The 15,426-nt window shown below is 41.6% G+C and overlaps 1 protein-coding gene and 2 non-coding genes across 3 annotated transcripts in view; all 3 read left to right on the top strand.

Annotated features, from left to right (window-relative positions):
* Positions 1 to 586: 586 nt before the first annotated feature.
* The window catches only part of LOC117142230 (AF4/FMR2 family member 4), a 38,809-nt gene continuing 23,969 nt past the window's right edge, over positions 587 to 15,426 (top strand). Inside the window, exons 1-2 of the mRNA XM_033306081.1 lie at positions 587 to 1,379; positions 1,468 to 1,602. Coding sequence (XP_033161972.1) covers positions 713 to 1,379; positions 1,468 to 1,602 — 802 coding nt within the window. The 5' untranslated portion in view covers positions 587 to 712. The remainder of the gene's footprint in view (positions 1,380 to 1,467; positions 1,603 to 15,426) is intronic.
* On the top strand, positions 13,276 to 13,347 carry Trnag-ucc. Its single transcript has one exon. It is a non-coding gene; the product is annotated as a tRNA-Gly (tRNA).
* On the top strand, positions 13,650 to 13,721 carry Trnag-ucc. The gene has a single exon. It is a non-coding gene; the product is annotated as a tRNA-Gly (tRNA).

The raw sequence follows: 15,426 nt of genomic DNA, 5'->3' as shown, positions 1-15,426 counted from the left end.
AATTATGAAAAATTAAGCAAAGGCACAAAACAGCCAAGTGAAAAACGATCGACGGATTTTTTTTGGCAAACATCGAATGCCAGAAAATAAAATATATAAATTTACCGACGGCAATGTGAAGATATACCGGGCAACATTTTTGAAATCTATTTGAATGTGTATTTTTGAGCGTCAATTTTAAGAAAATATCCTATTAATCATTTTCCTAGTGTCTTATTGTGATTATCGAAATCTAAGTGTTTATCTACTGTAGTGTACATTTTTATAAATGTTTTTTGGTGTTATATTTACATAAATAAATCTAGTAATTACAAGCTGAAATCAGAAATTTTAAGAAGAGGTAAACAAGACATTAAATAAGTCATAATTTGTCTATAATAAGTTTCGATTTAATGTTTTTATAAAATATTAAATATGTTTATTATTTCTTTCCAGCTTTTGCGACAACTTCATTCAATTCAAGATACAATCAATGTAAATGGAACAAGACTGATTTGATCTTTTAAATGAATCAATCAAGCTAACCGCAGCGAATAAAAGTGAACAAAGTACAAAGTGCATAAAATGTGTCAATACATATATTAACCAAAAAAGTGATCGTTTACCAAACAAATGGAGTCTCGGTTAATGCGTTTGTGTTTTAGTTTTTTGTTTTCCACACATTTTCTTTTATTTTCGTGCAGATCGACGTGCAACGCGCTAAACCACAAAAATGTTGCTGACAATGCGGCGTCAAAATGAACTGATTGTAGGCAGCCAACAGCATCCGTCGTCAGCCACTTCGTCCGCATCCTCATCCGCTGGAGCCACCAGCTCGCCAGGATTATCCGGACAAAATCTCAATCTAGTACCAGGAGCAGCAGGAACCAATGCTACGTCTGCTAACTCACAGGATTCCCTGAACACACCCACAACTCCTTTGCTGGGACTTAGTCGCAATCCGCTCCAGTTTGCACCACCACCGGCACCACCCATCGCGGTGCCAAGTCCAGCAGCATCTGGACCCACATTCGGTTACTATCAGACTGCGAATGCTGCACCACCACTTCATCATTCGCCGGCGGCAACCTCTGAAGTTAGTACCGCACCACAACCGCCAGTGGAACTGGATGAGTATGTAGACATACTGCAGGTTCAGCAACTACTATTGGACTCATCGGCGGCAGCAGCAGCGGCAGCGAATAATCCTCCGACAGCCGAACAATCCGTTCAGCAGCCACAACAAAATACTGTGGTGCAACCACATCCACATCAGCAGCAGCATCAGCAGCAGCAACAACCACAGCAGCAGCAACAGCAGCCGCAACAAATTCTTGCCAAGCCGCGACCGCGAATTAATCTGCAAAAGGCCACCGAGTATGCCGCTCAATTAGCTCAGGGTAAGGACACACATCCGCACGCATTATAGCATCCCAGATCAGTCATCATTACTCCAATATACCAATATACCTATATCTGACCCCCCAGCCGAGTCCTCCTCGCCCGGCTCGCGTCGTGTCCTGCTCGATTACCCGAGTCCCTATCTGTACGGCAATCCCTATCACCACCATACGCCGCCAGGTGAGGACCTAGTCGCCCTCTGGTTCGGCAGCAATGGCACAGGTGAGTCATCACCTCATGTCGCTAGAATAGCCTTAGATTGTACATATTCCTTTGGAAAGTAGTTGGTTTTATAATATACTTTAATTTGATGACTAATAAAGTCGGATTTGTCATGGAAGTATGGAACTGAATCTTAGCAACTAAATTGTTAACTACGATTGCAACTTTTTATATAAAATTGCTTTTTAAAAACGAATTTACACACAGCGAAACAATTTAAACAATTCCACAAGCCTAAGGCATTTCTCTAAATGAAAAACTGAAGGTCTTCTCAGTTAAAATAAATTTTCCGATTTATTAAGTGGAAAACAGGTCATAGTTTCATAATGAACAGAAAGTCAAAGAGTTTAATAAAGTTTTTGTAAAGTAAATCAAACGGCAGCAAAGACTTACCCTACAACATAAATGACCATTAAATTGAAATTAAATCGTACATTAATGGAAAAAAATTCCCTCATGTTTGGTGTCAATCAGCAATTTAAGCCATTGCATTTAATTCAAATATTTTCAGTGGCCTGAAAATTATCCCCGTCCATGAAAATACCAATCAATAACTCACGCCGGACGGCTCATTTTCCCAGGGTATCGTGACATTTCTGTTACTCTGTCGCCAACATGGGAGTCATTGCATACCCCATTCCCCACCCCACTCATTACATAACTCACGGTCCGCGCACTCCATGCATATGTCCATGATGCAGTTACTCAAAAACTATCTCGCCGGCTATAAATTGCCAAAATTAATCTGTGAATGAGCTGACAGGCGAAACTCCTGCGCCCCTCTCTAATGGCTCAATAAATAAAATGGAAATAAAATGAGATTTTTCGCGCACTTTAATGCCGCTCGCTGGCGCCTTGGCCCCCGCCGTCTACTTGAGTTGTTCGGTCAGTCTTGGCGCTCTTTTGAAACGCTGCCAAAAGGCTGAAATTGAAATTTCAGCCGCAAATGATGCAGTGCCTCGTCCGGAGACCCCGCCGCTGCATTGCTCTGGCTGCGCCCTTTCAACAGGTGGCACATGCATTCGCACATGCAACACAACGCACCGCACTCTGCCTCTGCGGCTCCCATCGCACGTCTCATCGATTACGCGCCTCGAACTCGACGTGATGTATCTGTATCTTCATCGCTGCGTTCTGCGCTCTTTTGAGGCTTCGGCCGGCTTGCCAAAATTAAGTCAGCCCGCCAAGACCACCCAAAGTGTGTCAATGCTGGCCACGTTGGCGCTGAGCAGCGCTTCGCAGTGCGTACAAATTAAATTATATATATATTATATGTCTTGTGGCTCCGATCGAGGCCTAACGGCGCTATTTCCGCTTCAAATTCAATTAAAATTTTGGCTGCGAAGCGACTAAGTGTCAAGCGTGAAGCGGAAGGGAATGCATATATGCAATTTGTTGGGATCTAAGGGCTAGGGAAAAATCATTGGTTAAATAGAGAAAGTATCTTCGTCTTTCTTTAACGAATAGATAGCTAGCTAATAGAATTTTCATTCATTATTGTTTTAATACCTTGTGAATTATTAACCAAGTACTTCCTATTAAGCACAAAAACATAGCTACTTACTTTAAAAGGTTTAAAAAGTTTCAAAAACTATATTGTAAGAAAGCGAATCTTGGCATTGAGAATGATTTTCGAAAAGTGTTCTGCTTCAGCGATTTTAAAGCGATCAAAGTTGGTATATCCAAAGTTAGATTGCTCACAACTCCGCTCTCCTGGGATCCAATGCCATATATGGCGAATTAAAGGCAAGCCCATCGCAGTTCTCGTATTTCCCCACCAGCCAAAGACACGCCACGCAAATTGTCTTAATTAATTAATATCATAAATATGCGACGGCGCTTAATTGCCAATGGAGAGCAGGGGGCAGGCAGCAAAAAACAATAGTAGTGAAGGCAAGAATAAAAACAAATCTCTCATGTCAACTAATTAGCCAGGAAATGACCCCGACTGACCGAGGGGCATTCAGTACTCAGTATTCAAGACTAGCTGACGCTGAGTGACCCTAATCGACAGGAAGCTGACTCAATCTGGGAGCGAACTGCAGACCAGGGCCAAATGCAGCTGGGGCACTTTTCGCGATCTTGGCTGCTGCACTTCGCTGGCAATCAATATTCATAAATCTCTTGGCAAGGGTTAACCAATTAATAACGTGACCCGTTTATTTAATATCGCTCGGCTGCCATTCATTCATTCGCCTCCTTTTGTCAAATCAACCTGGGTGATCGGTCCACGTTTTCCAATGAAAATCCCAGACAGACTCCACACTCGCACACAAAACCTTTCAGCATTTGTCAACGAGAGGCGACGTTGACACCGTCGACAACAAACACGAACGAATGAAAGCCAACAGCCAAGAAAACTGCAAGAAAATTAAGGCAACCATCCGGGCTCAATGCACACACATGGCACACTGGCTCTAAATCTTTGGCCAAGTTCTGTGTTACCAAGTTCAGCTAGCAGATTTGGTAACTGAGAAAAGGCAGTTGCCTCCATTGTTTTCTTGGAATTGAATTCCTAAGAACCGCCTTTTAAGATATAATAGTTATTCAAAATAAGCAAAATATCAAGTTAATTAACCTGTGACCTTTGGTTACCTAGACAGCAAACTTATTATCATTCAACAACTAATGAATGCAAATTAGGAAAGAAGGATGGCATTTCCTTTATCAATTTCAACCTGTGACCTTTGCTTAACAAAGTATCAAATATAACTCATGGGTTTTCCTTTTAAATGTGGATAATTTGGACTTAATGAATGTCTATTTCCTTACCGGAATATAAAATAAGCAGCAAATACGTTTGGATTCTGCAACTGGATAGTTCTCTTCTGTATTGAATTTTTAGAAAGTGCTTTTTGAGGATCGACTGATCTTGCCACTTCCATTTGGCCAGACCTTGAACCACTGTGCAGCACAACCTTTGTTACCCTGTGCCGAACGGAAATCGCTGACATGGACCACACCACAGCAGTCAAGTCAGCCAAAGCGTAGCAGGGAAACCAAGCCAAGCACAAACACAATCTCCAGAAGCTTGGCACTCAGCGAGGCTTGCCTAATGTTTAATTAAGGTGATTGCTGTGCGGTCACCTGGCGATGTTGCAGTTGGTGCTGCTGCTGCTGCTGTTGTGGTTTTGGCGAACGACAACAACACCTCACGATCGCCAAATTGGTTTGTAAGGATAAGCCAGCCGTTCAGTTCGCCAGGGAAGGGAAAAGCGATGTGGACCTGTGTCAAATGCCTGGGCCAAAGGACATCTCCGAAGAATCGAAACGGACAGTTCCGAATCTGCAGCGGTGGCCTTAATGAAGATTAATTGCAATCAGCGAGCCACTTGAGCCGCGATTAATTGCAGGAACCAGTGGACATGGAAATGGAACCGAACTTCCTCCTAGATCTGCAGACCTGCAGACCAGCAGACTTGCAGACTTGATGCTGATGATGATGATGCCTTTTGGAATGGTTCACAAGTTCACGACTGCGACGACGGCAACTTAATTGCCGTTTACATGGGAGGCTAAATTGTGATTGCTCCCGGCCAGGCTTTGTTGGTGGCACAATGCAGTTGATGGATTGCACACATGGCCCACCATTTCCCCACCCTTTGTGGTTTGCATAATGGCATGAGGAGCCACCAGCCTAGCCAGTTTAGTATAATCAACTTGAACTGGTTCAAATCAAAAGTTGCGTTAGGTTCGACACATAATTAGCATAATACGTGTGGGTCGAAGAAGTGTGCCACAAATGGCTTCGTATAGGTCAACTTGATTATTATTATATTGTTTATCTGTTTTTATTTGGATTTTCATTTTTTTTTTTTTTTTGCATTGTCACCTGCGGTTTGGAAGTTGGCGCCAAGTCTGCGCCGCTGGCCAAATCAAATCAAAACGATTTGGAACTCTAAAATGTATACATATATCGAAAGCCGCAGCATGTGGGCTGATTTTTGGTTTTTGTGGTTTGCATTCGAGTTAAGTTATAATTTGTGTAAGCTTTTTGACAACTTTCAAGTAGAAATAAATTGCCATCACGAATCTAAAAATACAAGCTTAACTCAGAAGCTGAAGGCAAGAGTAGAACGTGGGATTTATTCGGGCTTAAATGCGGCTTAAATCTCATTAAGGAAATGAGACAGTTATGCTGTCTAGAGTAATATGTCAATACTGTAAGTTGTAGCCACTTATTAGATGCAGGGGAATTCCCCTTTTTATTTATATTATTTTTTGCATCTTTGAAACGCATCCATAAATGGTAAACTCCTCTTAGAGATCCTAATCAATCGCTATCGGTTAAGTGGACTTCTTGATCTCGATAGAAAAACGCCCACACCTCAGGGGGTCAACCTGTCGGTCTGATGTGGCGGAACCTGGTGGCAGCCCACGCAGATAAACCTCGGGGAAAAAATAAACCCTCAACAAACGCAGATCGAAAACCACAATCATTTAAATATAGCGAAATCGAACGTATGATAGAAAAAAGAACTATAAGCGCAGTTCAGTTGAAATCGTTTGGATTTTCGTTGAAAAACCGCAAAACGCGTTTTTCATTTGCATAAAAAATTGCTGTCTGTAGCAGGCAATCGAACATGCGGCAGACTGAGGAGTGTGTGTGAGTTGGGGGACCAAGAGCAAGACCAAGCCCCAAAGTTGATTTCATTCATGAGGCACTGAGCTCCATTCATAAGCCGAGCATTTCTAGTTTAAGGTAAGCCACACTGGACACCTACGATCCGCTGGAGACTTGGGTACTGCAAACTGCAAGCTGCAACTGCAACTGCACATTATTTATAACATTTTGCCGTTTTGGGGTCACATGTTGGCGTGTGTTGCAAATTAAATTTGCAAATTATAGGCTGTCGCTGGGGGTTTCCGGTTAACGACCAAAGTCAGTCCTTTGCCCGCTCATCTCGAGGTGCCTCAAATGTGCTGCAGCACAAATAAACTTCAGCCGGAGCGGAGTTCCCAAAAAATAAAATAAAATAATATACATATATGAAGCACCCAGCTCTTTGGCTCAGCTGCACTTCATCACGCTCTTCTTTTTTCGGCGGCGCGGGGTTCCTCGTCCCATGACAATCTCAATGGATATTCACACACAGCTGGGCCCAAATATGGCGCATTCGGCACAAAATGGTCTCGTCTTGGCCGTGTTTTCGGCCACATTTGAACTGTCATGCCCCGAACAGCAGGCTGGATCACTCGTACTTGGCCCGGACCAGTGAGTTCCAGCTTTCGGCTGACATTTTGAAGCGAAATGTCAGTCACAGCTTAAACATCCCGCCATCATCGTCCGTCCGTCCGTTTGTCGCCTTTTTATTTTATTTTTTACTTTTTATTACTTCACTTTCTGGCCAACGGCTTCAGTCTAGAGCTCTCTGGTGTTTCAGTTAGCGGTTAGCGGCCATTACCACCGTGGGCTGCCCAAGATGGCTTAGACAACAGTGCTGCAATGCGAGGAGGTGAACACTGAATGCCCTTGATTTTGAAATCTGCTTAGGATTAACAGACTGAAAATAAAAAAAAAAAAAAAAGGAAACTCCTAACATAGATTGTTTATCTAGATATGATGATAAAGATCTCAAGGATACAAAGAGGTAAAAAGATGATGAAAATTTACAAACAAAAGAGAAGCTTAAATATTTAGAAATAGAAAATATGCTTAACTTCCAATAATAAGTGTTATAATTTGTATTTGTTAAAATACTCATTAAAATACTTTTAGAAATGAAATAAATTGCTATATTTAAATGTATCTGCATATAATTATTAATACAATGACTGACGAGCCTCTCCTCTAAAATAACCCCCATTATTATCTTTTATGCGTATCGATTCAAAATAAAGCTTTCAAAAAATCCCCTCTCCACCATTGTGATATCTCGCCTGTCCATCATACCCATCATGCCGCACATCAAGGGTACTCCACTCGACGAAAACAGGGGCAACCATCATAGCATAGCCATCATCATCGCCGGAGATCACAGATCACGCAAGATTTCCAGCTAAATATGGTAGCCAAATAATTTACATCAGCTCTTGTGCTCTTTATTGTTCTGTTTGCTGTTTGTCGCTATATCTTTTATAGTTTGGATATTGTGGCAGTTGTTGTTGCTGTTGCTTAGCGTGATTTGAAGTTTTATGTTATTGCTCCTCTAGTTGTTTCTTGAACTTTTTGTGGGCGTAGCGCGCGCCTTGCTGCCCACTCGAGGATTGCCTTTTTCAGAGTGCCGCTGCTTGTTGTTTGATTCGATGATTTGGTGATTTGTGTTTTGTTTTTTATCTATAAAGCGATATATACACACAGCTTTTATGGGCTACGTGAAATTCGATTGGTGGTCAGTGTCTGGTAGCCGAGTTTCAAGTGCGTCCTCCCCTTGTGCCATTAAAGAAATCATCAAGGGGCTTTTGTGTGCTCACGCCACTTGACACATTTCAATGGAGGGGAGCGAACAAATCAGAAAATAGCTGCTCCCCGTTTTCCATTTTCAAAGTCCGAAACTCACAAATTACGCGCATATTTTCTAATGAGCTCAACCATGCCGCATATCGCCACGGTTCGGCATCGTTCGACTCGCACGCAGGAAAATTCGGAAAGAAAAGTAGATTCTTTTTTTTTTTTTCCCTGGTGGCACCAAGATTTATGCGCCTCCATCCGCCGGGCAACCGTAAACCCCCTTTGGCACCGCCAAACGACACCATCTCATCATCCTTGGCAATTGGTGCCAACTGATGGCTTGGACAGACGCATATCGTTAGCACAAAAGGCGAAAACTGTCCGCTGGCATTTTCGGTTCCATGTCAGAAACGCTGAAAGACGCGACAATTTGTGGACCAGCCGGCAAGTGAGCAGCAGGGCTAATTAGTGGGAGGATGGGGGCAGAGCCAGCACTTCTTAGTCATCTAACACACAATGGGTTAAGTGGCAACCAAAGATGGGCGGAAAAGTACTTTCCACCTGGCAGAAACTCTTTAATACTGTTGTAAAATTTTGTAATTAATTTTAAAAATAAATTCAAGGTTCATTTACTTTCTCAACTTTACATTGAATTCAAACTAAAAGAGCAATTGCATAAACAATGATTAATGCGATTGCTTAACTTTTTTGAAGATGTTAAAAAGTATTACTTAAGTGCCTATAAACTGGCATATTGAAGTTAAGATTATCCCCTTTAAGTACCAACTTTTTCCATCACATATGCCAATTCAATCGCTGTGTTTCCTGCCTATCTCTCTCTCACTCTCTATCTCTACCTCTTTCCCCGACTTGACCCAAAAAATGTAGGAAAACTGTAACCAAAGTTACTAACTTTGCCAACGGGCCCCCGCAAAAATAAAGACTAATATAAGACTAAATAAAAGTAAAAGAAGTCAAGCCAGCAGCAAGTTTTTTCAAATGCGACACGCGTTGACTTTGGGCCACAGCCGCGACTTGGGATCTGTATTTTTTTTTTTTTTTTTGGCCGTCTGTTTGTCGCTTTTGGCCGTCTGTGAGTTTCTGGTGGAAGCTGTTGCCACTTCCTCGAACCTCTCGCTCGCACAAACGGCGACACTGCATTTGAACAGTGGAACAAATTTGCAGCTGATTTATGTAAATCGCCGACGAGTTTTATTTCACTTTTTGTCGCTGCTTCCCAATCAGCGTATTGAATGCTCCCGCTCAGCCGCCCACCACTCCCTAATCCTCCGCTGCACTACTTGCTGGCTTTCTTCTCTTTCATTGGTTTTTTTTTTTTTTATTATTTACTTATTTTTTTTTGGCTGCTTTTGATGCCGTTATGTGGCCCAAGTTGTCGGTGGCGTGTGTATCTGAGAGATACAAAACTGCAATTCATTCAGCGAATTTTCGGTCGTTATGAATGGAGCAACCCACGCGCGGATGCTAAAGTGGCTCTTGTTGCGACCGCAGTTCTTGCTGCTGCTGCTGCTGTTGCTGCTGCTGCAGCAAATGTCAACTGATTTTGGAAATAATGCGACTATATATGTATAAAATTAATTTTTAAAAATTAACAAATAATGATATAAATATTTAATGTACATATTTGTAGCAGTAAAACAAAAGGGGTAATTGAAAAGCATACTTTATTAAAAGCGGAGAAGTAAAAACTAATTAATGTTAAATATTACACTTATTAAAAATCTCATAAAAACTGAATATCAAATAAAAGTGTTAAAAAAAATATTTAAAAAATACAACGCAAACCTAAGGAAATTGTCACACAAAAATGATTGAAAAATACAAAACATTACGACGTGAAAGCATATCATTTTATATTAAATTATTATACAACTTTTTAATAATTTATGTATAAATATATTTAATACAATATTTATTGCCTTCATCTAAAAACAAACTCAGGAACTTCGTGACTACATTTGATTGAATTCAAAGCATGGTGTGTCATATTTTTTGTTAATAAACAAGCTGTTTGTAACTTTTCCAAAAGACTGCTTTCAGCTATTACAGGCAACTTTAAATATTAAATAATTTATCAAGTGCCAAAGAGTGCTACCCTTCGCTGCCACAGAATCCATAAAGTCCGAGCAAAAATCGATCAATGCCCCAGAGCTGTCAGACATCGTGACAAGCGGCAAAACCAAAGCTCAACTTAAACTCTGGGGTTATGGTTTGTTTTTCCTATTTTTTTCGCTGTTGGCCAATATTCAAATGCAATTTATGTCATCGCGGCTTGCATTTATGCATTTATGACGTCAGCCTGGCCATGGGAAGTGGTTAGTGCTGGTTGTAGTTGTTGTTACTGTTATTGCAGCTGTGGCAAGTCGTAAAATTGTAATGGCCACAAAAAAGAAAAACGCATTCTAACCGGCGGAGGAGTGGGAAATAAGCCATTCACGGATAAGATTTTGCGACCCATAATGAATAGCGCCAAAGTGCAAATTAATTACGAAAAACCTTAAGTTTAGATTTTACTAGTGCCAGATACATTTATGACCGAAGATACGTTAAGATAATCCCCCCCATTAATGTGCATTTTCTCACATATTTAACAACATACTATTCGATCGCTTTCACGTGGAGAATCCAAACGACTGAAGTAACGATTCTAGGCCGAATAGAAAAGGGTACATTTTTTTGGACAATGGTAGCCGTTGACAAACGCCTGAAATATGATAGTTCCGATAGAGGAGACGGTTCTCCAGACGATTAGTTCGTTTCCTACCCACTGAGCTTTTGAGCAGCAGAAACATTTCATTGATGGCCAAGATTTCATTCGAAATGTTTTCATTGAACGCATCTCGCATTTGACAGTTAATTTGTTTGCATTGACAAAGCGCGGGGAAAGGCACTTTCCGGTTTCGGATCTCGGATCTTGGATCTCCGACATGCTAATGCGGTTCCGGTGTGCCTGGCTAATGGCTAATGGCCAAGAGGCAGCCTCTTGCCATCAACATCTTGGCCACGGCCATCAATTTGCATTTGCTGCCCACATTTACGACTCGCGTGCCCTTTTGGCACCTGGGGTTTCCAAAAGTTCCAAAGTTTTGTTACGAGAGACTCGTTTCATTCATGATTTCATCATCGAAGCGATATGTGGGCGAAGTTTACTACGATGCGTTTGTTCATTCATAAACTCAAGCGAAGGGAAAAGCCTCTTCATTAACAACGCGTGCCCCAGCCCTTACCAATTCCCAATATCTCTTTCACTTCTCAACCAGTTGGCTAGTAACCCAATACTCGCTTTTATTTGGTTAGTCTTGCAACTGGGGAATGGGATTGGGATTGGGATTGGGAATGGGTATGGGGTGTACTTTCCATATCTTGATTTGCTGCTGGCTGCATCTTCTCGCTTGCCTCGCTTAATTTTAGCAACATTTAACCCAGTTTTTGGCCGCTGCATCTTCGTTCGCTTAATTTTTTGTTTGCTAATGAAGTGTCAACAACAAATTGAATGTCTAACATTTGTTGCATGTCGCCAGTGGAACACAAACAACACGGGCCACAGCCATAGTTGAACATATGTCTGTGTCTTTGTTTAATGCTTTAAATAAATAAAATGTGCATGCAATTGCAGAAAAAACGAGTGGAGATTTTAACTAAAAAAGCCAAGTGGTTGGCGAATAACCTTTTCAATGCGATTTAGTGATATAATCTATGTGATATTCAAGTATGTAATTATTTTAGATTATTATGATCGTGCTGAACATTATTCGCATATTAAACTATATTGGCAATCACATTTTATATGGATATGTATGTAAATATGTATATAAAATCATATAGTTTTGCCTGCTATCTGATCTAACTGCATCTCCATTAAGCGCAATTTACTTATAATCAATTTTCCTGGAGCTTCCATCTTCCATAAGCAGCTCCTAATCCATCCAATAACCATTCAAATCCACCATTCAAAGAGCATTAATATATAATTTATGCCAACACGTAGCCGCCACGTAGGCAGAGGCGAAACGGCAACGAACAACATGCCCTGGCCCAAGGCACAAACCCAATTCATTCATTTGGTTGATGTTTGGTGTTGCAGTTACTGTGTTGTTGCTGCTGCTGCTGCTGCTGCTGTTGCAATCATCGAACATCGCTTGCCAAGTGTGTCGACTGCGAAGTTGGCAGAGCAGCTACTGCAAAGAGCCAAACTAAAGTTAACATTGACAAAAACAACAACACGATCAATTTGCATACAACGGCGGCCGTTTTGTGAATGAAAAAATATTTTCGTTTTTTTTTTTCTTCGATTTTGCTTTCGGGCAAGTAACAACAACAAATTAAAGCAACAAATGCAATAAATTGTTAAATTTTATTATTCTGCGCCGCGGATACAGGGTGCTGCCGACTTGTGCGACCTACGCACACGGCACAGTGGACACCGCAGTGGCAACCCACACAGCACAACGAACGCGACAAGTATCTGTATCTGTAAGATACGCAAGACAAACTACAGACTGCGACTGTGTGTTGCGGCTAATTTGATTTCGGATTTCTGCATTGGCAAACGCTTTGCCAACTAAGTCAAAAGCTGCCGATTGTTGTTTCTGCGGTTTCGGACGCCAACACAAAAGATACGGCCTCAGATACAGATAGATATTGCTTTGGAGATGGAGCTACAACTCGGTTTTTGTTCATTGATCACTTGGCGTTTTTCTCCCCTCGCCCCGTTGATTCATTCATTCATTTAATTTTCTATTTTCTGTTTCTGTTGCTGTGGCTGTTTCCACCGTTTACTTTTCATATTAATTGCTGGCGATGCCAAGACGTAAATGTGATAATAAATTATTACAGCAAAAGACATTTACTGGGTGGGCGTCCATTACAACAACCATAACAACCAGCGACAGACACTCAAGTCAAGTTGAAGCCGATGTTGTTCGGATCGGCTGGTTGGTTCGCCTTTGTGAATCGATCAGCCGACTGTTTGCTTGATTCGTTTCCAATGCGTTTTAATTATATTCATAAGAAATATAGTTACACAAAGTGTTTCCTGTCGCCGCCGAGTGAAAGAGCTTACTCTAAACAGAACCAATTAAAAAGGCTGGCAGAGAAATGAAAGATACTAGTGCTGCCAAGGCTAGCCAGCCCATAAAAACCATAAATCACTTGTGTTTCCAGGCAAATATTAACTTGATAATGCAATTGTCAACATAGTGTTTCCAACTAGTTGTCTGCACTAACTTTTTATGCTGTGACTAGCGCGCGCAGATTATGCGGCGTCGGTGGTGTAATGGTTAGCATAGTTGCCTTCCAAGCAGTTGACCCGGGTTCGATTCCCGGCCGACGCAGGTAACTTTTTTTTTAATAGATTTTTTTAATTTAATGAAATATATAATTTTTAATTTTAAATTTTTTACAAAAATCTCCTCAGCTTAAACAAACTACACAGAAAATAAATTATTTCGTTTAAAAGTACAAAAAGTAACTAAAAGTAACAAAAGAATACCATTTAGCTACATTTGGTGGCGTATTTAAATAAAAATTGGGGCTTAATTGATAAAATGTTTTTTTTTTTAACTTAACTCTTTTATGCTGTCTCTTAATGAATGTATTAATTTACCAACACATGTGAAATCGGTGCAAAAATGTGGCGTCGGTGGTGTAATGGTTAGCATAGTTGCCTTCCAAGCAGTTGACCCGGGTTCGATTCCCGGCCGACGCACATTACATTTTTTTAAATATTTTAAATCAATGTTTAATGTTTAATTTTTCTTGAAGATAATGAAAAAATCCCATGGTAAATTCTCATTTTCCCACTTCGAAATGACCAATAAAAGGCTTAATTTTATTGTCAAGTTCAATTGCTCTAACTTGCCACCCCCAAAAATGGATCTACCGAAATGCACATAATTTGCTGCAGCGATCATCAACTCGCAACCAAATGCCATGCACTTAACGCATCAGTGGAACTCGCCCAGAAACTGAAAACCAACCCAGAGAACGAACCGAAAATGATGACAAGCGAAATGAGAATTTATATGGGAAGCCATAAAGCAGGCGACGCATAAATAACAAGGCGTTCCAACCGAAGCATGGTAGCCATGGACCCTGGGCAACGCCGAACCGGCAGCTCGAAGATCCCAGAAAATCGGGAGGAGGCTGTTGCACGCGCAACTAATTAAATTAGAGGCGATCTCGCCCAGGTCTTTCGGGGTTCCGGATCGCATCGGCTTGGTTTTTTTCTTTTTTGGGTTCCGTTATGCTGGGTGGGCGGTGGTTGCAGTCGGGCCAAACTACTTTGTGTGTGAAATTTATGTGTGATAATTCAAAAAGCCAGCAGGCGGCGTATGCCAAAAAGTTCCCACACCCCCACTACACGAAAATTGATCGCGCCTAAGCAAAGTGTGCATATTAAGTGCACCCACTTTCCAAGCCAAATTGGCAAACGCCTCCATTCTCTGGCAGATCGGTTACGTTTTGCTTACTAGTTGTATTTTTGTTTGTGTTTTTGCCGAGCTGCCTTCTTTTTATGGAGCAAGTTCAGTGTGCGAGTGAGTGACCCATGTGTCGGTGTGTAGGACAATGTGGCACGCGACTCGGCCGCAGATCGCAGATCACGTGGGGCCATATACTCCTCCTCCACCACATCCACCTCCACACACAAAAAAAAAAGCGAAAATTCTGCGTGCGAACTTGGCATCGACAAGTGTAGAGGAAGCGTACGGATGACGTCGTAAAATGTTTGTGGCCGGTTTTTGCTTATGCGGGGGTTGTTGATTCTCCACATATCCACCCACCTGAGGCGCTGATCTGCCAAATGTCGGTCAGTCATGAGGAACAGATACAGATACAGATACATGCGATGAGTTCAAGGGCGTTGGAAGCAAACCTTCTTGGCACACGCCACAGGCTACAGCGAAATCGAAGACGGAGGCGTTCTTGGCACGCTTCGATCTGGAACGCCTCTTCGCCATTTTGGCCCACACGTCAACTGGCAACTGGCGACTTGCATCGCGCAACTTGCAACTTGCACTTTTTGCCACTCTAGATGCGTATGTCATTGTCGTCTGGTCGTGTGCCGACTCAAATAAATCAACGTGTTGCTGCCTATCTTAGGCATCCGGTTCGCCCAGGCTCAATACATATTTCCACACAATATTTCGCATTACCTCGTTCTTTTTTCATTTTTATTTTTTTGTACATTTTTTTTTAGCTTTTGTTTTTAGCGCATTATGCAAACGGCGACTCAATCAAGGCATTTTATTAAGCATTTTCAGGGGTTTTAATTTGCGCCAATCTGGTTGAGTCGCATTGTTGTTGGCTGTTTGGTGTCGGTTCTTATTTTTTTTTACATTTTTACTCTTTTGGCCATGTCAGTGTGAGGCTGCAGCCACAAACATGGCAGTCAACAAATTTACGACATAATA

The sequence above is a fragment of the Drosophila mauritiana genome, chromosome 3R, assembly GCF_004382145.1.
Source record: "Drosophila mauritiana strain mau12 chromosome 3R, ASM438214v1, whole genome shotgun sequence".
NCBI lineage: Eukaryota > Metazoa > Arthropoda > Insecta > Diptera > Drosophilidae > Drosophila > Drosophila mauritiana.
The sequence above is the reverse complement of the archived record's forward strand: the minus strand, read 5'-3'. Positions and strand labels throughout refer to the sequence as shown.